Genomic DNA, 25605 nt, shown 5'->3' with positions numbered 1-25605 from the left:
TTACGAATACTTATCAGTAAATGTCACTGCCATTCCTCAAAGGATAATGCCTAATATTAATTTCCCTTTTCGTATATTTTGTTCATTAAAATTAATCAGTCAAGATCCAATATATTTATTAATTTTACACAAAGCCTAACAGCATAATTTCAAAGTCTGCGAAGCGTTCCAAAATGTATTCACACGAGCTTCGGGAAATTGCTTTTTTCTGGATCCTTGCATTTCATGGCACTTTATAAATTATGATTTGGCCCTGATAGCCCGCGAAAGCTCAAGTGTTGCCAACAAGTTGACAACAACAACAACAGCCACGCATTAAGGATACACAGGATAGTCGTTATTGTAGACGCCTCATTTGGCTTATAAATGGGTAAAGGAGGCGAAGAACAACAACAAGAAGAAAAAATCGAGAGGGAAAGGCAGAGTTGTCGTATCTTGCGAAAATATCAATTACAATTCAATAGATTAAACCTTATCATGCAACAACTGTCGCACAAGTGTCCCGAACAAGGACGAGAACGTCGACAAGGACCAGAGCCAGTCGAGGGGAAGTGGAAGGAAACAAGCGGCACAACAGGCAAACAAACTCACTTTGGGAAGTGAGGCCATGGAGTGAGGAGTGAAGAGGTGCTGTTGGGGAACAGGACATGCCAGGCTGAGACAAGCGCAAACCAATATAAACATACTCACGGACATGCAAACACACACACACACACACACACACACACACACACAACCGCACTAATACATGCGCAACAGTGAAAACGCTTCACAAGATTAATGAACGTACAAAAGTTTAGAGACAATGACGACGCCGGCGACAACAGACAAAAACAGCAACAAAAACAATATAAAAGGAAAGAAACGACAGAAGCCGGAACAGCAAGTGGAAAAAAAATGAGAAAAGGAAAAATATATGGCATACACTTAGGCGCGCCAAGTCGGTAAGTCGTGCAAATTTATTTTGGCGTAAATTTCATTTCACTAATCGAATCGATTCTTATGCGTTTCATTTCATTCTCAGCTTACTGACTTTTCGCCTATCAGCTGCCTACCTCTCGCCTTTCTGTCATGTAATTCTTCTTGGCCAGAATGCCTTGCCTTCCTTTTGTCTGATAAAGTGTATTGGGATAGGTCGACGAATCCAAGAGTGGCGGATGATTTCATGGGTCACTTTATTGCCCAACCAACAGATAGCTAGCTCGGCTTGATACTTACAGGACCACCCCACCAACAGAGGATTCAAATGGCAGGATTCGTTGACAGAATGATATGGGACGACTCTTACCAAAATGCTAATGAAAGGATCTTAGTGATTGAATATATTGTAATTATTATCATAAGAACTATAAGATTTATAATTAGGCTTATAAGAGCTCTTAAATTTTCTATTTATATAAACCTATGGATTTTAAGAAATAAATATTCCTTTTCATTTAAGAATTTAAAGGATCCAAAGTTTTAATATTCTTAAACTACGCCATCTATAAACTTAAGGAAAACTTTCAAGTGGCATATTCTTCAAGCAGGTGGATGCCCCACTAACAGTTTTGTTTTCAGTTTTGTTTCAGCATAGTTTTAGAGAGTCAAGTGCCCCTGCTGCCAGCACCCCGCGCTCATCACATAATTTAAATGTCTGCAAAGTGTCTCTTGGAATGTATATGATATACCATAAATATCAGTGCTCTACATTTTTCCTCCGCTCCTCCTGTTCTCGTCATTGTTTTTGAACTCGTGAAGCTTCCGCTTGAGTTTCCGCTACAAAACGCTCATACCCGGGGATGTGTTTTTCATGTTCCATTAGGGTGCCAACGGAGCTGTTGCTTTACCCTCCCACACACACACTTTCTCCGTGACTTTCTCCGGCCATCTTTTCACTCGCTTGGGCCGTCTTGGCTTATTAAACATTTATTGTGTTTGTTGAGTTTCCGGTACAATTTGTTTTTTGCTTCCCATCAAAAATTCAACTTCCTTCACTGTCATTGTCGTTGCTTTTTTCCTTTGATTGTACTTAGGATTTGTCCGCATGGCGTTTATTTGTTTTAAGTCCATAAAGTCAAACACATCAGCTACTTTTCACTCACTTGAACCATGTATCCGTATCACCAAAAGAAGTCCCATGTGAGTCGATATTGGCAGGATACCTTTGTGATTGCGTCTCTGGCACAATTTTCGGAGAAACAAAGTCAATGGCCTGCGAAGCCTTACAATGAAACCTCTGGGCTTTGTTTAAAAGACAAGTTGAACGAGGTGATGCTTCATTAAAGGCATTTGAAAATCATTTTGGCGAAAGATAAGTCTTTATATTATTATACAATTGTCTGTTTGAACTGAACTACTTATGCAATAAATTATATTGTTTTTCCACCGTAAAGCGGATAAATGTTTGGCCTAAATACCCATTTGCACACATGTGAAATAAGCCAAATGAACGCATTCATAGAACAATGACCAAAAAAAAAATTGGAATAGAAAAGTAAACCAAAACCGAAACAACAAAAAAAAAGCAAAAATGGAACTTTTCGTATAAGCTGCTCCTAATAGCCGACTCAATACTCATACACAGAAATAATAGCGCAATTTGTGTGAGCAACAAGAAAATATATGGCCTTGCATTTTTTATGATTTTTTGCCTGAAAACGACAAAAAAAAAATGTGTATGAAAAAAAAAGGAAACAGAGCCAGAAAAACATAAAGTGGTGCGGCAGGCAGGCGGGCAGGCTGGGAGCAAAGCGAAAACAATTTAAGTGTCCTTCGGTTGCCACGCTAAACGCCTTCAATTTAACGCCAGACAGACGCCGCAGGGGCAGGTGCCGCATGGCTGGGTGGTGTCTGCTTGTGTGTGAGTGTGTGTGTGTGTGTGGGTGAACTGATGCCGCAGTGCGTGTGTTGACCGCCATTGCTTTTGCCGCCACTTTAAAAATCTGAACGCATGTGAATGGCACCCGAAAGTATGCTACAGCGAAAATCACTTAAGCGTTGAAAATTTGTACAGCCCGCTAAAGAATAAAGTAAAAAGGCACACAGTGAAAAACCCTCAACCAAAGTGAAACTTTTCCCAAAATGTTGATGAGGTGTAGCAAACACCAACACCAACAACAACAAGGGCAATGTCTAGCGAACAGGTAACGAAACTTTTCCACAAGAACAACATCAACTTCTGTCCCACTGCCGAGCGGGCTTTCACTCTTTTAACCCACCCACAGCCACCACCCACTCCCACTCCATTCATTTAAAGTATGGAGATGTTGAGTAGCTTTCTTCAAGTATGCCTGCCTGTGGTGGGGGAGAGCTTCTTATGCACATGCATATATGCATTAGTATGTGTGTATGTTGCAAGTGCACTCTGCAATTATGATAACATGTGCGCCCTTGCCGCCTGAGTCCTCTGGGCCACTGCTGGCTGCCTCTTGCCTGCTGCCAACAAAACAAGTTAATAGTTTTTACGCAAAATTTTCTCAACAGGCAGCTGCCTTGTTTCGGGTTTTTGCGGCATGTCGAGCTCCGCTGCAGCTCGCTGGTGAAAGTACATTTGCTGGCGAGCTCTTTTAAACTTTCGTATGTTTTCCTTCGCTTTTTATATTTTTCATATGCCTAGGTTAAAAAAAAAAAAACATAGGGACATAATGTGAAAAACAGCATGGGGCATCCAATGTGGCATAGTTTTATTTGACAGCTGCGGCAACTGGTTAAATGGAGGCTGGGGTAACCTGCTGACAAGGAACCGGTATGACTCTCTAAGTATCTTTAAGTCAATGGGTACCTATGTATATTTTTTAATGTAATACTTCAACTTCAACATAAACATTCATAGTGGCCCAAATATTGGCTAACACCTTCAAAAGGTGTAATTTTAGACACTATGATCTTAACTTGGCCAACGAATCTGTGGGCACCAATTTATTTCTCGGAAAATATCATATATTGCATAATAATCGTCCGATTGACAAATTTTATACCTTTCCGATCTTGGATCTCCTAGTAGAATAATTCTGCATCAAAACCTGGCCAACTAAAATCTGACCCGATTTTTACAATTTTTCATAGGGGTAACATCATGATTTTGGCCAAAAAACGACCAAAAATTTTGTTTCTCGATTCTAGTGTTGTTTTGATGCTGATTGAAGGCAATGAGTTTCCTTATTAGTAAATAGTAACCTTTTCCAAATCCGATCAAAAACAACTAAAATATGTGATAGGAAGTATCTCAAAAGTAACCATTTTGGACATCCATTTTGACTAATTTTTGATAGATTTTGGGGAATCATGATTTTTTCCCGAAATCTATAACAGTTTTGTTTGTAAGATTTTTAACCAAGTTGAAAGGGATAACTGCCCTGAGTCATCAAAGGTATTCAGTTTTTAAATCATATCCAAAAGTGAAACATATTCAAAAAATTGCAATTTTAACCAATTTTCCTAAACCCATCCGGACCACCTTTCCCCCGAAGGCATCTGTTTCATATTTGAAAGAGTAAAATATAAAATTTAACCTGATATTTAAGAGCAACTGAGTGATATAAAACCTTAATTATATTTGGCAAATGAAAAATTCAATTAACCCAAAAAACATCCCAAAAAGTTCCAATTGGTAGACTCTTAAAGCGGGAAAAAAATTAGGCAAAGCTTTGCCGACATCACGAACCATTGACCCCAATCATTCCTTACACTTGTTCACTTCGCCGCCTCGCAGGACGAATATCCAGCCAGCCACCCACTGGCCGAACCAGTGAAAAATTCCTTCCCCTCTTTGGAAAATACTAAAAAGTTGTCACACAAAAAAAGGAAAAAGAAACTTCAGCAGAAACATTTCCCATTCAACTTCATTCGTTTGAAACCGAACAATTCCAAGGCCTTTTGCAGCCACTTGTTGTGGCTCTGGAGGAGTGACTGGGAATGGGGAATGTTTTTTGAGGTTGAGTTTTGAGAAGAGGCGAAGGAGGTGGAGGCCGCCTGTAACTCTAGCCAGAAACACATGTAGACCACGCCCACAAGGATGGGTGCGCCTCTGCGCTTTTTTCGGCTACAAAGTATGTCAAGAAAATAAACTCTGCAGATAAGAAAAGTCAAACAAAAAATTATACAAAAATAAATTACATTTTAACCAAAACTCATGTTGCCAGCAACAAAAAAAATGCACCAAAAATTACGACAAGGATTACCATAAAGACCAGTAAACCCTCTGAAAAAATACCCAAAAAAAAAACAAAATTATTATTGTGCGGAAAAACTCAAACAGAAATAACAAAAACCAAAAACTGTTGAAAAGTTTTTAAGTGCAGAATTTATAGCTAACGATTTGTTGTCTGGCCAGGACGAGGCGGGTCCTTTGGCTTTCCCGGGACTCGGGCACTTAATGCTTGAACAAAATCAATATGGCCCGGAAAATCGCATAATGAGTAGTGCAGGCCCCCCAAAATGTGGGTGTGTGTGTGCGACTGCATTTTGAGAAAATATGAAAAGTCAAGGAAACTTTATGGCAAATGAGTAATGAGTGGTTCGGTGAGGTTGACTCTGCGGTCGGATAATTCCCCTGGCATTTGTCCTTTCCGAATTTCAATCGCACAACGAGCGCCACAAATGGCTTTTAAAATGGATGGGTTTTTGGATTAGACTTCAAAAATGTGCATTGAAATCCTCTTTAAATTAAATCTAATTTATAGCAAAAGAGTCTGCAATCAATTTCGTATTTAAACTATGATTATTTTCCCCAATTTCGAACTTGCAACATAATTTTGTTTGGCAAGCTACTTGTAGGTACTTTAACATGTTGCAAGCTGCATTTTTCCGATTTCCCTTTTTTTAATTAGTTGTTTTTTGTACTTTAAAGTTTGACATGCACTCGAACAACTTTTTCCCGCTTGACATTTAAATGCATGTGTGTGTGTCCATGTGCGGGAAAGTGACTTTGTGTGTATGTGTATGGGTAGTGGTCGTGTGAATTAATTAATTACACATATAGAGGATGGGGAGTGGCTTAATTGGCAGGCCTCGCTTTCGGGCCCAATATTTACTCTGATCAACTTAATTCAATTTGCGTTGAGTCAAGAGTAAAGCCGGTAAAAATCCGCGACTTCGTACACCAGCCTTAACTTCACTCAATTAATTTAAATATGATTGACGACCCGCTCAAGGCAAATAGTATTAATAAATAAATTAAAAACTCACTAACTTCGACGAGGCCATCTTAATTAGTAACCTGGAACAGCACTTACTGAGTGAATCCCTCCTGAAACAATGAGATGCAAAGTTGACACACTTCCTCAGCCATAAAATATTATTATATTATGCAAAATAAGTGGATGGAAGGACCATGAAACCACACAAAAAATATGCGAAATCAAGAATTGACTTTGATACTTGGCCCGAGGTTGAATTTTTTATGCAAGCCAACCGAATGCGAGGATAAAACACTCGTAAACCTGTTCAAAGGATGCCGAGCGACGGGCGGTCGAAAGTTAAAAATTGTTGATTACATTTGAATCCCACTCATAACTGTCAAAAAGTTGCTCGGCTACTCGGTCCACAGCTTTGCAGTTGTGCACTCTGTGTGAAGGGGACTCCTAGTTGAGTCCTGGCTGAGTTCTGGCATGCCATCGGCATCGGCAACGGCAACGTGGCGTATGTGAAATGTGTAGTGCCCTCCCCTGGACTGGTGTTCGGGGATGAACTGGCTGTCATTATGTCATAAACATATGAGAATGCGAGATGTTTATACTTAAAACGCGTTCATAATAAGGCTGCCTGTCAGTTGCCGGCGAAAGGCCAGCGGTTGTAGACTCTTCAGCGATCCAATGAGTTGCGACGCGATGCGATGCGATGGGGCTGCCACCTGTCGGAGAGTTGGAAGGTTTTGTTTCATGCCACAAGTCTTGACTCCCTGCCACGACTCATTTAACTTTTATATGGGCTTAAATTATTAAATGCATCATCGTCAGCGATGACATGTTGTGCCATAAAGACTTGAGAGTTGCGTTCTTATTTTATTCATGTTTTAATTGTGAGACGGTTTCCCAAAAAGGATTATAAATTAAATTTAATGCAGTAGTCTTTTACTTAAAAATATAGGTTTTAATTGCACACTTTATTAATTTTTTTAATAATTACTTGCTTCTTTTAATATTACATTTTTAAATTCTTTTTAAATTATATTGATACATCTTCTCATCACCTTTCATCTAATCCCCTGCTTCAGTTACCTGGACTAGATATATTGCATTTTATTGTCAATAAACCTTAATACCATATTAAGAAAATGTCTCTTAATTGCCTAAATCAAGGATATCATAGGATAGTGTTTGGTTCAATTAAAGCTTAAGAACTTCATCTACACTATGAAACAAATACCACTACTGTAACTAAAACGATAGTTCAGCGTAATTACTACTTTAAAGAACTAATATTTCATAGGATTTAATAAAACCTTAGCTCTATTATTACGTCCATAGGTGTTTATGAATAAAGACTGGTTTTTAGCTGGCTGAATTTCAATCTGTGCTGCGGCTCTCTACCTAAGCGCCCAGACGGTGCTGCCTCCTGTGGTTGCCAATATTGCGCAAAATGTTGTAATTAAAATTGTTATCTTTGGAAATTGAAGCGCACACGTACACGTACATGTGCAGGTGCATGTCCATGTATGTATATGTGTTTCTCTATAGAAGATTGCAAGTGTATGAGGTGCTGTAACGGAAATCCATGCAGGACGTCAACGATTTGCGCTATGCCACGCGTCTGGCATATAATTTTACACCTGCCCCGATGACGAGGATGCTTGATGCTCTGCGGGCGAGCTCATCGCTTTCAACTAACCCTTAACCCTTAACCCCTAGTCCCTCTTCCATTGGACTTGGTTTAAACGTTGAAAATCGTTTTCATCCGGCAATGAAAACTATCAGAATATACAACACGACGCACGGGTCAATTGCCAGGGCGAAATTTGAGATATTTTGGCATTTCCGGGAGCTGGGTGTCTGCGTTTTGGTAGCCCGAAATATGCAATATGGAATCTGGCTAGGTACAGGGCATACAATTTTGGTAATAGGCCAACAAAGGTGTGCCCTATGTTCCTCTAGTCTCTGTTTGGACACTAACGAAATAATATTTTTAACTTATGATACACCTTTCATATTGTTTTTTTATTTTAAAAGGTTTCAAAAACAAATAAGTTTCCTGATTGAAATAGTATTCACATCTAGTACTTCAAAAAAATAGAAAATCAATGAACTGGCTTACAGGTCGTATGAGTAATTTGTGTAATAGCTATGCTACTTAGATCTCTAATCATTTATATATCAGCTATCACTCTCTATTATCGTGTCCTTGTAATCCCTTTATGCCACCAAATGACAGACACAGCCCGTCTCAGACATACTCGTTTATTAAGTGCTAATAGACTGATGTATATGCCCTCGGTTCATGCAAGACAAGGCACTCATTTGGCGACAGCCCCAAAATATGCCAAGAATGGTGAACTACAGCCACTAACTGTAGGGTTAAAAAACTAACAACAGGCCAAGGAACGACGGGCTAACAAATCCCAGCCTGCTGCTGGCCTCAACAATTTCGTAAGAAACTCGTGTAAGTTTGGTGACGTCCCAACATATTATCCGTAGTCCTTGGTCCTTTGGCCTTCGTCCTTGGTCGCTTAAGTTTTGGGGATTGGTTTGGCATATGCAAAACTTTTAGCAAACATGACAGCGAACGACCGAATAATATCGCATGCCATAAATTACACTTAAGTATTTAACAGCTTTATATAAAACAACCGCCCTCCCGTAGAAAAAAACAGTTCACAAGTCCACAAAATGGGCGTGACAATAGGTGTGTGTGTGTGTGTGGAAAACATTTGTTGAAGTCACAGACTACATTTTATCCGTTTATCCGGTATCTAAAAACATTTTTAATCAAAATTCCTGTCTAGTCTAGTTGTGGGAGAGGTCGTCTAGCAAACGCCCCACTGGGAGCGGTGTGTCTAGCCGAAATCGGGACTCCAATCCATAAATTATAAAGCAACAGGCTAAAAGTTTTATTCAGCTTTTTGATATTTCTTCAGAGTCACATATGTGAGTAATAATTTATAAAATTTATAAGCTGGTTAAGGAAATAGTTTAGTGAAATATCTGTCAACAAGTGAACTATTTTCAAGTCTTAGCTTGGTTTATTGAGTATATAGCCTTTATCAAGATTATATTATCTTATCGGTTCTTGAATAGTTTCTGTGAATAAATTATAGTTCTGTATATTGCGAATCATTCGTAACACTATTGAAGTAAAATTTCCAGGCGTTTTAGGTCTAGAACTTAAAGATTAAACAAGAGAGGAAAGCTAACTTCGGGCGGAGCCGAAGTTGTTGTCCATTTTTCGTGGGATCCATAGAAAATGGGGTTTTCCCCTACATGGCCCACCGTGATGGCTATATCTTCCCCATTTCTCATCCTATTCTTAAGCAGAGTACCTTCAACGATTTCTAGATCAATTCCCCACCATTCTGCATCAAAATCCTGTGACAAAATATTTTTGAGATATTTTGTCCATTTTTCGTGATGGGATCCCTTAAAAACGGGGTTTTCCCCTGTAGGGCCCACCGTGATGGATATATCTTCCCTAATTCTTATCCGATTCTCAAGCGGAGTACCTTAAACGATTTCTAAATCGATTCTCCACCATTCTGCATCCAAATCCTGAGAAAAAATATTTTTGAGATTTTTTGTCCATTTTTCGTGATGGGATCCTTTGAAAATGGGGTTTTCCCCTATAGGGCCCACCGTGATGGCTATATCTTCCCCAATTCTCATCCGATTCTCAAGCGGAGTACCTTAAACGATTTCTAGATCGATTCTCCACCATTCTGCATCAAAATCCTGAGAAAAAATATTTTTAAAATTTTTTGTCCATTTTTCGTGATGGGATGGGGTTTCTTAAAAATGGGGTTTTCCCCTGTAGGGCCCACCGTGATGGCTATATCTTCCCCAATTCTCATCCGATTCGTAAGCGGAGTACCTTAAACGATTTCTAGATCGATTCTCCACCATTCTGCATCAAAATCCTGAGACAAAATATTTTTGAGATTTTTTGTCCACTTTTCGTGATGGGATCCCTTAAAAATGGGGTTTTCCCCTGTAGTCCCCTGTCCCTGGGTCCACCGTGATGGCTATATCTTCCCCAATTCTCATCTGATTCGTAAGCGGAGTACCTTAAACGATTTCTAGATCGATTCTCCACCATTCTGCATCAAAATCCTGTGACAAAATATTTTTGAGATTTTTTGTCCATTTTTCGTGATGAGATCCCTTAAAAATAGAGTTTTCCCCTATAAGGCCCACCGTGATGGCTATATTTTCCCCAATTCTCATCAGATTCGCAAGCGGAGTACCTTAAACGATTTCTAGATTGATTCTCCACCATTCTGCATCAAAATCCGGAGACAAAATATTTTTGAGATTTTTTGTCCATTTTTCGTGATGAGATCCCTTAAAAATGGAGTTTTCCCCTATAGGGCCCTCCGTGATGGCTATATTTTCCCCAATTCTCATCCGATTCGCAAGCGGAGTACCTTAAACGATTTCTAGATGGATTCTCCACCATTCTGCATTAAAATCCTGAGACAAAATATTTTTAAAATTTTTTGTCCATTTTTCGTGATGGGATCCCTTAAAAATGGGGTTTTCCCCTGTAGTCCCCTGTCCCTGGGTCCACCGTGATGGCTATATCTTCCCCAATTCTCATCTGATTCGCAAGCGGAGTACCTTAAACGATTTCTAGATCGATTCTCCAACATTCTGCATCAAAATCCTGTGACAAAATATTTTTGAGATTTTTTGTCCATTTTTCGTGATGAGATCCCTTAAAAATGGAGTTTTCCCCTATAGGGCCCACCGTGATGGCTATATTTTCCCCAATTCTCATCAGATTCGCAAGCGGAGTACCTTAAACGATTTCTAGATTGATTCTCCACCATTCTGCATCAAAATCCGGAGACAAAATATTTTTGAGATTTTTTGTCCATTTTTCGTGATGAGATCCCTTAAAAATGGAGTTTTCCCCTATAGGGCCCTCCGTGATGGCTATATTTTCCCCAATTCTCATCCGATTCGCAAGCGGAGTACCTTAAACGATTTCTAGATGGATTCTCCACCATTCTGCATTAAAATCCTGAGACAAAATATTTTTAAAATTTTTTGTCCATTTTTCGTGATGGGATCCCTTAAAAATGGGGTTTTCCCCTGTAGTCCCCTGTCCCTGGGTCCACCGTGATGGCTATATCTTCCCCAATTCTCATCTGATTCGCAAGCGGAGTACCTTAAACGATTTCTAGATCGATTCTCCAACATTCTGCATCAAAATCCTGTGACAAAATATTTTTGAGATTTTTTGTCCATTTTTCGTGATGAGATCCCTTAAAAATGGAGTTTTCCCCTATAGGGCCCACCGTGATGGCTATATTTTCCCCAATTCTCATCCGATTCGCAAGCGGAGTACCTTAAACGATTTCTAGATGGATTCTCCACCATTCTGCATCAAAATCCTGAGACAAAATATTTTTAAGATTTTTTGTCCATTTTTCGTGATGGGATCCCTTAAAAATGGGGTTTTCCCCTGTAGTCCCCTGTCCCTGGGTCCACCGTGATGGCTATATCTTCCCCAATTCTCATCTGATTCGCAAGCGGAGTACCTTAAACGATTTCTAGATCGATTCTCCAACATTCTGCATCAAAATCCTGTGACAAAATATTTTTGAGATTTTTTGTCCATTTTTCGTGATGAGATCCCTTAAAAATGGAGTTTTCCCCTATAGGGCCCACCGTGATGGCTATATTTTCCCCAATTCTCATCAGATTCGCAAGCGGAGTACCTTAAACGATTTCTAGATCGATTCTCCACCATTCTGCATCAAAATACTGAGACAAAATCTTTTTTTAACATTTTTTGTCCATTTTTCGTGATGGGATCCCTTAAAAATGGGGTTTTGCCCTGTAGGGCTTTCCCCTGTAGAAGAAGGCTTTCTGCCTCTAAGGGAATCAAAAGGTATTAAGTTACTTTAGATATTAAGTTCAGTTACACTTCCCAATGACAAAAATGGGTCAAATTTTACAAACGACAATCTATATTTTATGCAATTATTCTTTAAACTTTATTTAAAGTGATTTAGTTCGATTTACAACTCGGCGGAGGTCTTATCGATCCAGCTCTTGAGAGAGGCCACATCGGCATAGACTCCGGGGTAGCCAGACCAGGCGCAGCCATTGCCCCAGGAGACGACTCCGACCAGCTTGCCGTTGGCCACCAATGGGCCACCAGAGTCACCCTGGCAGGCGTCCTTCTTCTCGCCGTAGGCGCAGACCATAGTATCCAGGATGGATTCACCGTAGCTGTAGGAGTCGCTGGCGCAGTCAGACACCTGCAGTAGGTTCACGGCCACACCCATGAGGGTATCGGGGGAGGAGCAGAACAGGAAGCAGGTGGTGCCCCAGCCGGTGACAATGGCCTCGGTTCCGGAGGCGGGAGTGGTGTCGGCGAGCTCGATGGCGCGAATCTTGGTGGTCTGGCGAACGGGGGAGCTAAGCTTGATGATGGCCACGTCGTTGACCATCAACTTGCTGTTGTAGCCCTCATGGAACTTGAAGGCCCTCACGCTGACGACCTCACCGCCGTCGCTCCTGGAGGTGGAGCCAAGGCGGACCTGGAGCTCGCTGGCGGCGTACGACTGCATGCAGTGGGCGGCGGTCACGACGGTCTCGGAATCGACCAGGCTGCCACCGCAGAAGTGAGAGCCCTTGGTGGTCTGGATGGAGACCTGGTAGGGGTGGCTCTCGATGGTGGTGGCCTCACCGTTGACGATCCTTCCGAAGGGGAACTCGAAGTCAGGACGGGCCTGGCCGGAGGCAAAGAGGGCGACCAGCGCCAAAACACTCAATAGCATGCGGTTCATTCTCGAAACGATCACTGAATGAATTTCCGGGGACTTATTCCTTATATAGTTTGTACTAAGAGACCTCAGACGTGGACCTTATCGGCTGACTTCCTTGGAATCAATAAATCACGATCCTCTATCTTATGTCTGCTGATTACAATTTGGTTTTTGGCCATAAACACGCGCCGCTCCTGGACATTATCTGGAGATTATAAATCTATCTGAGCAGTATTGGAGACAATCACTCGAATCGAATCAAATCAATCTGATAAAGAACTCTTGATCGGAAAGTCCAGATTTCGAGCCTGTACGTCGTGGAAGCTATTTCTGGATGCCATAAATTCAACTCAAATGACATTGGACACGCTTGGTTGGCCAACTATTGTTTTCGAAGTGATTGAAGTATTTAATAATCACTTAATGCCTCAGAAGCAAAAGCCATTTGTCACTTAATCTGCAACACATTATGATGAGTAGACAAATCGCCTCAACCCCAATTTGTATTGGTTATGCGGTTATCCGAGCTCGATCCAAAAACCTCAGAACGCATTCGCGTGCCGGAGACAGCAGCTGCAATCTGTTCAAATGGCAAAAGTGCAGTCACAAAGAACCGCGAACAGAATAAAGCTTTATCTTATCATACCGACTGTACTCGTAAGCCAGACCCTAACTTGCCACATCAAGGACACTAGCGGAGGGCGGGCAGCAAGGCAGAAGCGAGTCCTGCACCCTGCGGGCCATGAACAAGACAAACGATGGCGAACTAAGTTGACCAGCCATGAGAAAGTGCAGCAAAAAGTTAACATGACCATGAATTTGAGCTGCCAAAGTTCATTTTTAATTTAGCGAATAGAGAACACACACACTTCCGAGCACCAGACTCCCGAAACGCACTCCAAGGCGAACAATCTATTAAGCCCGCACGGAACCCGAACTCGACTACTATTCGAAGCCAAGTCTCATGTTCTTCTTGTTCCGAAAAGTTGTTGATATCTATTACCAAAGATTTGAAGCAGTTCGCCGGCATCCCTCAGCCAGCTTAACTGGCGATGGGGTCTGGGGGCAAAAAGCTGCGGGAGAATTGGTTGTGGCAAGAACTTAAAGACAGTTGCCGGTTGAATGGAACTGACTGCAAGCTGGGCAGCCAAATTGGGTGTGTGTGGGTGGGTGGGGGTATCGCCAGGGAATACACACGCCCCACCTAGCCCCCCTTCACACATGACATGACAGCTGGTTATGCCGGGCCACAAGGCACGTAGCGCATTGCAGTTAAGATTTGGATTTCCTTCGCCGGGCATATCAAAGGAAACAACGCAAAAAAATCAGGAAAATACTACAAAACACTTATCTGGGTGACAAATAGAAAAAGCGAACAATGGAAAGCTGACTGGGAAGGACGGGGTCTGGCCGGGGCTTCCAACATTGAAAGAAAAATGTCTGTGAGTAGATTAAAAAAAAACGAAAGGACGAGAAAAGATGAGGGGAATGGTAACGAAATGAAGAGCGACTGGAAAATGGAGCTACGGAGCACGGAAATGGCTCATGCTGTCGTTATAATAAAGGCACGACAAGTGCTACCTACAGTGTCACAAAACTACTTGAAAATATAGGAAAATGATACAAGAAAAGAGGCCTATTAAGACTATTATTCCTTGATAATAAGTGCCTTTATAAAAATATTACTCATACGACATGTATTCCATCCCATACTTTCAAAAGCCTTTTAATAAAATCGTCTAGTTAAAACTCACTAAGGAAAACTTCTACTACGAACCTTACATTAAGAGAATTTTAAGTTTTGTAAACAAGAAATAACTCATACGACCCGTATTCAAGACCCTAAAGCTCCCCCTAAATCCCTACACCCAGAACCCACTGTGCCCGCGAAGTGGTCGTGGGCATGGTCATGGCTGCCCACACACACACATGTGTGTCGCTGTTGTCTTAGCCACGACTACCCAGACAACCTGCAGGCGCTTCCTTTCGTCCTTCTCGTCCTTGCCTCACAGGACCCCGGGATTTCATTCGCCTCGCCCTGCGTTTGCCATTTTGTTGTGCAGTATTTATTTTTTCTATCAACGGACGTATTTGCTGTTGTTGTTAATATTTGCAAGGCGACTTTATCTTAACAAGATCGGGCCAAGGAGCCGAGGGTGAGTGTGGGGCGGGAGGGGCGTGGCTTAGACCGAGTGTGCGATGCGTCTGCCATTTCCTATGTCATTTAAAATCATTTTGCAAGTTTTGAGCTGACTTTGAGTTTGTCTTTCTGTGCCACATCGCCCCTCCAGCTCCATCCTTCGACTTCCTCAGGGTCCTGCACACACAGGATTCTGTTCATGTACTCGGATTTGTTTCGTTATCGTTTGTTGGAGTGTCAGAAAGAACAACTACAGCACTGAGACCAATGTCAATTGACGGAGAAAGCAAAGCAAGACAAGGCTGAGCCAGACTCTGGCCCAGTTAGCAGTAAGCCCATCATGTTACCAACTGAATCCAGTTCGATCCAAGTTGATTCGTTTATTGCCATGAAACTAGGCATTAAAAAGTTAATCCCACAACTAGTCCCTCCTCTACTTGTGCTGCCTTTCGAGCACTTATTTGGACAAAAATTAACTCGAGTTATGGCCATTACTCACTTCGTTTCATGTCCTGCCAACTTAGAGGGCATTTTTCATTTGGCCAATTTTCATAAAATGAACTTTACCTTTTCGGAGTCATGACTGAATAATATTGTGGACCCACTCATAAACCACTTTCAACTTTCGGACAGACAATACAGGACTCTATACTAAATCATAAAAAGAGATGAAAATATGATGTGTCCCAGGACCATAAACCATTTGAGGAATATCAACAAAAAGGCGAAACAAAGCACCAACATCCGACCAGGAGCCATAAACCTCCTGCCAGGACCTGGTTAACACACACCATACCACCATACCACCATACCACATACACCACATGAGTCATAAAAAGAGTAACAACAAATACTGAATTTGTTATTAAATAACAACATAACGATATCTAATTTCAAAGGCCGGGAGTTGGCTGAATATTATTTAATAAAATTCGTTAGATAGGTTAAAGGTATATAGGAAATAATGGCGGGCCATAACCGGGCATTGCATATATTTGTCCCGTGGGGGGTCCTCCTGGCCCATTGTTGTAACCATGACTGCCAGCCAGCCAGGCTAGCAGGCTGCCGGGCTGTCGGGCTGCCAGTTGGAGGCTCCGCCCGCGTCGGCCTATTAACCACATTTTAAGCATAATTGAATTTCGTGCATAAATTTCGGTTTATGGGTCGTCGCAGGGAGACCACGACCCGGCCAGATTATTACATTATTTACTGTGTGCATGAGTATGTGTGGGTGCCCGACAGAGACAGCAGCATCGGCAGACAGAGACGGCTAGCGGGTGAATGAAAGAGAGGGCAGAAGACCAGGTGGCACCACCAGACGACAGGGGCATCAATTTTATATGACGCTCAGTTTCATTCCCCCCGTGTATTTTTTTCTCCTCAGTTTCTGTTGCTTTTTGGGTTTTTTTTTTTTTTTGAAATGGTTCACTGCCTCCTGCTGCTGCTGTTGCTGAAAGCCCCGAAAATATTTATTAAATTTTTTTTTTATGATATAAACACAAACGTGCAGCCATCCGCAAGCCAAATCCACAAACGAAACGAATACAAACGCTAAGCAATTGCTTGCAGTCTATGATAGTCTCTAGAGAAGGTCCTCTGGGTTAGAAGACCAGAGCTTGGCTAGAAACTTAATCATCATAGGCCTAGAAGAAATAATAAATCACAAATAAAATTAATATCTTTAGGAGTAGATCTTACTATTACTATTGCTCGAAGATCTGTAGATCTTTCATAGATCTTAGATGCACTATTACTATAACTACCCTTTGATAGGCCCTCTACACCCATCTCCTCTAATTGAATTTTAGAGGACTATCGAGACCAAGGACTATTGCTAGGATTTTCCAATTGAGATTTCCAACCAAAACAGCAATGCGGGAAAATTCGGCTGCGAAGCAAACAAATCCTTGGCTCCCCAAGCTGGCAAAACCAAACCAAAAGTTTCCGAGCAAACAATCGCCGCTCCATTAAACAGCCTTCTGCCTCCCCGTGGCACATATGCTCCAGTCATATGTTAAGCCCTCTCCGTTCCGGAAATGTTGCCAAAAAGAGGGCAAAAATTTCAAGTATGAGCGGCGAAAGTTCATTGCCGCTTTTTAGGCACTTTCACGGCATAGAGCGCAACAAAAAAAGAAAAAATCAGCCAAGAACAGAGGCAACACATCAACTTTTTATTAGCTGAAAAATAAACACTCTAAAGGGGTAAGAGGGGCATGGAGGTCTGTAAAGGAGTGTAAAGGGGGCTCTGAGCCACAGCAAGACGCAAACAAGAAAACAAACAGCCGACAACACAAAACGCAAACAACAACGGCAGCGGCAGCGGCAAGAGTTGAGTAACAAATATTTACAACGCGGTACAGGCAGTCTGCCCCAGAAACCTCTCACAGCCTCGCCCCCTTGAAGAATCCCCCACTCTGAAAAGCCGGCTATTTGCCTTTTTTTTGTTGGTTGGCTGGTTGGTTGGTTGGCTAAGACACTGCCAAGGACCAAGTCAATGTCGAGTCCGCGCCGCGGTCCTTCGCGACTTAATAAATCTTATTAAAGTGCGCACAGCCTCTAAAATATGCTACGTTTTTATTTCTTGCCCCAAACAGCCACCCTACCCCTCTACCTCTACCCCTACCCACCACCCACTAACAACACCCCTTGGCGGGCCATTTAAAATGCCTACCGCAGTCGGGGCAGGAGGTCTGTCTACCTTGTTTTTGCTTTACATAAATTTATTTCTTACTTCGCCTCCGCGGCTTGCTATTTGGCGGTCTTTGGGACTTTGGGCCGGGTTGGCTTTAATGTACATCAATTTGGGCTGATTGTTGGGCCTATAAGGGCGGGATGGGAAAGATTACGATTGAGTACCGGACGAGGAAAAAATATTATGCAAAAAAAATAGGAAAGGTATTGCACAAGATGATTGCAAAAGGTTTATTATTTTTTTTTTTTTTTGGTTTTGGTTATGCTGCTTAAATGCTTGAAAACCATTTTATAGACTTTAAACTTTTTATAAAATTTAAATTTGTATAAATTTAAGTTAAAATCAACCAGCAAGTCACTGTCTTGTTAAGTCACTTAACAAATACCTCTTCAAAGTGTTTATTTGATTTACGAAACAGAAATTATCAGTGCCTCTATATTACAGCTGTGTTAAGTAAATAAATAGAAAATGTATAATACTTTTCTTGGGTTCTGACATTTTTTATAATGTTATTTTATTTATTATTATTTTGACTTTCTGTAACATCTCTGTAACACCCTTTAGTCTGAGCTTCTTTTGAATACTCTTAAAATAATATTTAATTTAAAAAAATCATAATTACAATATGCTGCAACTTCAATACCACCTTTTCCCCATCATTTTTGCTTTTCTACAAACAACATTAAATCGCTTCCCATGAGGACATTATTCTTGTCAACATTTGGTTCGCCTCAGCAGGAAGTACCAAAGGGACGAGGTCCTGCCGTTGCCCATAAATTTGCGGTCTTAATTCGGTTTAGTGCCTTGCCCTCGATTTTGTTTCGCTGATTTTTTGTATTTGTTTGCCCCTCACAGTCCTGATTGTCCTGGCAGCCCTCGTAGTCCTCCTAATCGCGCTAAATTAGATATAAGCCGATGGCCAGGGCCGAGGCCAGAATTATCCAACTGAGCCACGAGAAGACAAGGCTCTGGTGATTGCTTTTTTGCTTTTGCGTTTTTGGCATCTAAAACAAATTATCGAATTAGTTTGTTTTTGTGTTTTTGGCCAGTTTTTATTAGCTGTTTAGCGAGTTATTTGGTTAGTGGAATTGTTTCTCCGTTGTTCATTGTTGTCTGGGAAGGGGAGCTAACTGACCAGAAAACCAAAAACAAGTTAATTGTCAGACAGTAAATTAGGTGAACCATCTGCGGGAAGTCTACGTAATTGATAAGGGAGTCTCCGTCGATAAGGCCAAGGGGATTTAAAACGGAATTCCCAAGGCTATTTTTATCTTATCAATAGCTCGAGTGAAGCAATCAGTCAAGTGTTTTTTGGAATTCCCCCAAATATTGGTCATATTTAACGGCTAAAGGTTATCAGAGATGAGGGTATACTCTTGAATAGTTGGCATTTTTAGGTTTATTTATTATAAGTTGAGTCACTGTTACAGTGCCATAGACATTTAAAAGAATTCCCCAAAAAAATCGACGTTATCGTCGCGACTTCAAGAACCTTTCGGCCAATCAAAATGATTTTGATAAGCGTCTTCCGAGTGCAATCAATCACGATGTGTAGATGGAACGGCGTCCAGCCAGATTGATTGCCCATTGTTGGTGACCGGCAGCCGGCCAGTTAAAATTGGGAATGGAAATGAAAATGGATATATGATGGAATCCCTGTTGACGGATATCATCTCGGAATCGAACTATTGACACAGGGCATGCCGCACACGGATGCGTGCTGTTGCCACAGAATAAGTTTTTCACACGTATCCGTACGTATTCTTTGCCTCCTTATTTCGGATGGCTTTTCCTTTTTCCGGACGGCTCGTTTCTGTTTTTTTATTACGGGTGGAGGTCGAAGCTGGAAGCTCCCAGCTCCCGATCCTTCCTCCTGACTGAGTAAACACTATGGCATCGCCGGCTGACCAAGTATGTCATTGAGGAGATTTCTTTTGTCGCGACTGAGGCAGCTACGGGCCGCCAAATATTTTTCGTGGACCAACTCGTACAGCTCCTGCTGGAAGTATCCGTGCTCCAGCCAGTGCTCATCCTTGTGGCTCCGCCGTATTTGCTTATCCCTCACCCGGAACTCGCGCCACAGCATCTGGATCTGCAGCCATTTTTTGGCAATGAAGTCCTGGGTTTTTCGCTCGAACGGTGTCTTCTTGTAGTTGGAAATCGCGTGGAAAATGAAATTTGCATTGATTTGTTGCTGCAATGCCAATTGGTCCAGGACCAAAAGGCTGCCCTCATCCTCGGCCTTAAATTGCTCTGTTATTGGGTAACTGGAGCTCAGCTTCAATGCGACAATGTTCGGCATGGTGTTTGTTTGCTTTTTCATATATAATGTATAATGCGTATTTTATCGTTTGTCCTGTCACCAATTATAATTTATTTTACAGTTTCTGCTTGTTCAAGGGTTTTAATTAATAATTCTGATTCTGATTTTTTTTTTTTTGCAGAGGTCACTTTGGTTGAATTCCTCAAACTAGTACCGGGAATTAACTCTGCAGTGTTTTTATATCAATTTCGAGCAGGCCTTTGATAGGCCAGCGGGTATAAAAATAAAATGTCGTATTGTGTGTATTTTTAATGGGGTAGTTTCCACCTGATAACGGCTATAATGAAGTAATGCCTCACAATCAGTTCTTGACAGTAAGTGGTTTATTTTTACTAGTATAGAAAGGTATTTTGTAGATAGTTTTTTTAGTAGTAGTAATAGTAATTCTTATTATAAAGTAACAATAACAACATTTCTTTTAAAGATCCTAATTTTTGTATATCTTTATTTCAGATATTCCTGCAATTTTTGACATGAAACACAGAATCTCTGACCAGATACCCTGCACCACTGAAATATATATTGTGTGGCATGTCACGTGCTGGGGGGGTAGGGAGGTCCAGAGGTTGGGGGGTAGTACTGAGATAAAAAGCAGAACGCCAGTTATCAAATCACGCTCACGAAGCCACCGACTGATTCATGGGGCCAGTCGAATGTGCGCAATGCGCTATCGGGGGAATTATTGGCCGATAAGCACGATAAGCTCCAATCCGCACACACACTCGCACTCGTACACAACCATAGTAATCTGGACCTCGGTTCAGGCCGGTTTTGGCCTGGCCTAGCATATTAGCCTACTCAACAAAATCGTTAGACCAAAGTCAATGAACACAATCGTTAGGCGTTACACTAGGCAACAAAATTTTATCGCCCCCCGTGGGTGGATGGGCGTGACAATGTTTGTCGTCAAGTGTCGACGGCTCATCGCTGATAATTGTAACGATTACTCACGCCCATGCCATCAACATTCAAACGCCCTCATTATTGCCAAACGCCAAGTGCCACTCCAAATAGAGTGAGTTGCGAGCTGCGAGTAGCGAGGGAATCCATTCGGCCTGTTACATTCATGATTTAATTATAAGTCTCAAGAGCACTTATCATCTGCTGCTCAAATCGCGATTAAAGCCACCTTTGTCAACATTTTTTGTAACGCATATTTCATCAATAGAAACAATTTCATATCAGATGTGAAAAGGTTTCGGATCAGATAAAGGTTGAAAGACCATTTAAAATAAAACTAAAACTTTAAAGTCTCCATCAATGAATCCCACATAAAGGGATAATAATTCGAGAATGCAAAATGACTATTTAACTCCGCTTATAAATGATAAAAATCAAATGAGCTGTCAATTACTATTATGACATTCGGGCCGCAGTCGGTTTATCGCGGGCTTTGTCACCATTTGTTAGTTGCATATTTAATTTTATTAAATCTTTTTGCTTTGCGATTGCAAATTAACAGTGTTTGTAAATGATTAAAATAAAATCGTATGTCAATTACTAATATTACTGCAGATTTTAGTCATTGTTTTAAAATTGCATATTTAATTTCATTCAATTCCATATGCAATAATTTTATTTTTTGTACAAACTCAAATATTAGATTTTGCATTTGGTTGGAGAGTCAATTAAAGAAGGCCAATTTTCATATGTTTTAATGGCTTTAATCAACTGTTTATTGTTTGTGGATTTAAATTAAATAATTTCATTTATTTGAAAGATTTATTCCAAAAACAAAACCCCTATAGTTTCTCTAATAAACGTTCATGGTATGTCAACAATTCTATTAAGTCTTTATGTCTAATATCCTGGTGATTTGAATGACTCCACCCTCTGTATGTCCCACTCCATTGCAACATCCTCCTGCCCCGTGACCATGCCACATTAGACACGCTTCATTCCTATGCACATTTCATTGGTCAATTGACTGTGAAAACCTGGGAAAACAAAAACACAACCATAGCTGGGAACGGGGGAAGGACCAGAAGGAACAAGGACCACAGCAACAAGCCACGGAAAATTACTAATGCATTTCTAAAGAGTTTTTCATCAACTAAAGTCCCCGTAGCAGCTGCTAACTGGCTGTTACCTGTAACCTGACTCTCGCTGCCATTCTTTAAAGCAAATATCATTAGCATTATGATGCCACCACCCCACAGCAACAGCTCTGTCACACCCCGGCTATAGCTCTGGTACACTCCTGCGGCACCCAACCTGCCACACAGCTGAGCCCCCGATCTGCAGCCCCTCGGCTGTTGCCATGTTTCATATGCACATTTACACAAACAGCTATCAGGGGGCTTGACGTTCACACAACCTGCGGACATATCTTCGCATATGTGTGTATATTGTGAAGGAAAATATGGAAACAAATAGAGATGTCAGCTATATACCCTTTGTAGGAAGTTTTGTACTTCAATTCGACAAAGAAACTGAAAATTCAGGAAACTTTTTATATTAATAGGCCAAATATATCTTGCACGAATTCTATATGTTACCCAAAACCCAGATAAATTATAAAAATCAAAACATATATAGAATTACAGATGGTGAAATAGTAGATTATTGGTAGTACTATTTTCCCCCAAAGATTCCATTATAAACTATAAGCTTTCAACTTATATTACACAACGCATAAGCCAAGTAGCGCCAACAACAAAATCATAAACAAAAGCGACAACATTGAGTGAGAAATATCATGTGCGCAAACACATAGCAGATTGCAAAATCTATTGCCTACTTGAAGGCGCAAATGCTCACCAGGACTCGTGGGCCGGCGGGCGAGTGTGAGCCTGTGTCAGTTGGTTGCATATGTAAGTGTTGCAATCGAGTTTTCCCGGTGAAACTTTTTGCTATTCCACATTACTTGAAAAGCAGGCGAGGCGAGCGATAAATATATACAACATATTTCCATTTGCTGAATTGCATAAGCCGAGCCACCTGGCTGTGGTGGAGTTAGTGGCTTTACTGGCCTAGCCACCAGCATACGCATGGCGAGCTCAGCCAACCAGGCCATGCATTATTTTATTCAATTTTTGCCAATTTGCTGCTTGGATACAAGATAAGATCCTGGAAGGAGGCTCGAGTGGGGGAGATGCCATTCAATAAGCAGGATCTCAGCTCCTGTAGGGGAGGAGGTGGATGAAAATGCAAAAATGCACTGCATACATTTAGGCTCAACACTGTTTACTTTATCCCGGGCCCATTCAGTTCATCCTTCAGGACAGACAGGACGCAGGAATTGTGATGAAATTCTCTCCCTAGGCTGCATGTCAGTGTCTGTGTTTGTGTGTGTAAAGGGCTCGGCTTGTATGACAAGTTGTTAGAGTTGTTATTGATGTTGTTGCTGCTGCTGTTATTATTATTTCCCCTCCATCCCTGCTCATCTCTGGCCCAATTGTACTCTAGTTTAAGCCATTGATTGCATTGAACCGGAGCTTCGTTGATTTTTGGCTTTTTCGATCCATCCCAGTCCATCCATCCAGCATCCAACATCAGCAGCTGAAGCATCAGCAGCAAAAATGAAGTTTTTAAGTCTTTTCGAAAATGTTTTAGCTCCACTTCAACTTCGTCCTACTCCTTGCATATTGTTTGCAATATTTTGTGTGTGTAGATGGGACATAAGCTGACTGATGTTGACGGAATGGATAGGCATTTTGAGAGGCATTTTGCATTATCCAGAGCCGCAAGACAGGACAGCCACTGTCCCTGGCCCTGTCCTCGTCCCCGTCCAAAAACGAAAGTTAAAAGTTGGCAAATATTCCACTCTACCCCAGCCTCGACCCTCGGTATTTCAGAGCACTATATATCCTTTATCAAGTGGCTCTAAGTGCCGTTTGAATGAAAAATATCAATATGAGTGTTTCTGTCAGCTCCCAGGCAATTATTACTCTCTGAATAGAAACTGTAAGACTTGGACTTGATGGATTAACTCGAAAGATTGCGTTTTGTGCACAATAAGCTAAAATGTACCCAACCAACCTTATACTGTATAATATATTGGGTACTTTAACCTGTTAATACCCTTAATATTATTTTTTTTAAAGATCTAAACTGAATCTGATATCTCATCTCAAAAATGTTAAGCTATATATCCCAAATAAGGTGCAATAATGCATTTTAACTCGACACCTTCCATAAAATATGCATTACCGCCCTTGGCCATGCTGTATAGAAGTATTTTATGTATTTTGTATCCCAGTTGTTTTATTATATTTGTTGTTATTTTAATCAGCGCTCAGACCCGCTAAGCAGAGAACCACATGCTCCAGCTCCTGCTCCTGTTCCTGTTCCTGCTGCGACCTTTGCCACCACTGCCGGAGGCTGGGAACGAGGACGGGCAGGTGGAAATGCGTTACATAGTTTGCAAATAAATTAGAATTTGCTACAGCCAGCGGCAAGCAAATTAGAAACCGCTTGAACTACACGGGGCGAAATGTGCGTGTTATAACTGCCAAGCACACACAGATACTAGCACGCACACACACACACATATAACACATCCCAAAATGAATCCAACTGCCGCCAGCCAAATGTGCGTGCAAAAGTAAACACGAAGGAACACAAGAAGCAGTGGGGGACGGGGTGGCAAGTGGGTGGCTGATGGGTGGCTGGTGGGGGCGGGGTGAGAAGTGGGCGGATGGGTGATAGGGGGAGGGGCTTGGGAAAACAACAGCAACGCCCCGAGATGAAAGTCGAACCAAAGCCAGGACAAACGAACGAGGAACCGCAGGTAGAGTTAGCAGATTGTAAATGGAATTTAAAAATCCCTAAGGAACCAAAACACACCCTGGATAATATTAATAAACCTGAATAATTTAATTTTCCGCGTGATTTATAAATGAGAAAGAGACAAGAATTTGAATAAGACCGAAAATGTTTTTTTAAAGATATAATATATAATATATATATACTCTCAAAAATAAAATTACCTTTTTAGGAATCTATAGGACCCTTTATTTTAATTTAATAAACTTTTTACAGAGGATTAATTTGTTACCTAGAGATATTTAAAAACATAGAAGCAAAAAATGATTTGAATACATTCCAATAATGCTTAAAAGGTAACTAAAAAGCTTTAAAAAGTTTTCTAATTTTAGTTTAAATAAAGTTTATTGAATCTGTATCTGAAATCCTGGCACTCGCCACAAAAAAACCAAAGTGATGGGTAAAAATCCTTGTTAGCCCCTTTTTTCGAGCTGTAAACTAACAAAAAACACCTTTAGCTTCTTTTTAGAGCCAGTCTACGCCTTCGATGCCTTTTGGGTTACCTGGGAAGCCTGCTCCTCCCGCAGCTCCCAGCCCATTACATGCATTTCAATTAACGGACACCGAAAGCACTCCACAAAAACACGTGCTAGTATTGTCCGTGCCACGCCCACCCAGCCCCTAGTCGGCGGGAAAGTGGGGGCGTGGGTAGACGGCGGAAGGGTCTATGGGGTTGTACCCACATTGTTTACGCTGCGGGGACTGCACTTTATCACAATGCCGGGGCAGGTCAGAGCTGGAAACAAACTGCGGTCGCCATCGGAATTTGACTTGCC

General features: G+C 41.3%; 2 protein-coding genes across 2 annotated transcripts; both read right to left on the bottom strand.

The window, feature by feature from the left end:
- Positions 1–12116: 12116 nt before the first annotated feature.
- On the bottom strand, positions 12117–12961 carry LOC108124311 (trypsin). The gene has a single exon (XM_017239925.3). The coding sequence runs from the start codon at positions 12926–12928 to the stop codon at positions 12155–12157; it is 774 nt and encodes a 257-aa protein (XP_017095414.2). The 5' UTR covers positions 12929–12961; the 3' UTR covers positions 12117–12154.
- A 6149-nt stretch (positions 12962–19110) lies between these two features.
- On the bottom strand, positions 19111–20222 carry LOC108124334 (uncharacterized). The gene has a single exon (XM_017239947.3). The coding sequence runs from the start codon at positions 20060–20062 to the stop codon at positions 19628–19630; it is 435 nt and encodes a 144-aa protein (XP_017095436.2). The 5' UTR covers positions 20063–20222; the 3' UTR covers positions 19111–19627.
- Between the last annotated feature and the right edge of the window lie 5383 nt (positions 20223–25605).

Source organism: Drosophila bipectinata, chromosome 2L, assembly GCF_030179905.1.
Source record: "Drosophila bipectinata strain 14024-0381.07 chromosome 2L, DbipHiC1v2, whole genome shotgun sequence".
Lineage (NCBI taxonomy): Eukaryota > Metazoa > Arthropoda > Insecta > Diptera > Drosophilidae > Drosophila > Drosophila bipectinata.
The sequence above is the reverse complement of the archived record's forward strand: the minus strand, read 5'-3'. Positions and strand labels throughout refer to the sequence as shown.

Excerpts from the sequence above, each read along its gene's own strand:
- LOC108124311 (XM_017239925.3), bottom strand. The coding sequence starts at position 12,928 with ATGAACCGCATGCTATTGAGTGTTTTGGCGCTGGTCGCCCTCTTTGCC.
- LOC108124334 (XM_017239947.3), bottom strand. The coding sequence starts at position 20,062 with ATGAAAAAGCAAACAAACACCATGCCGAACATTGTCGCATTGAAGCTG.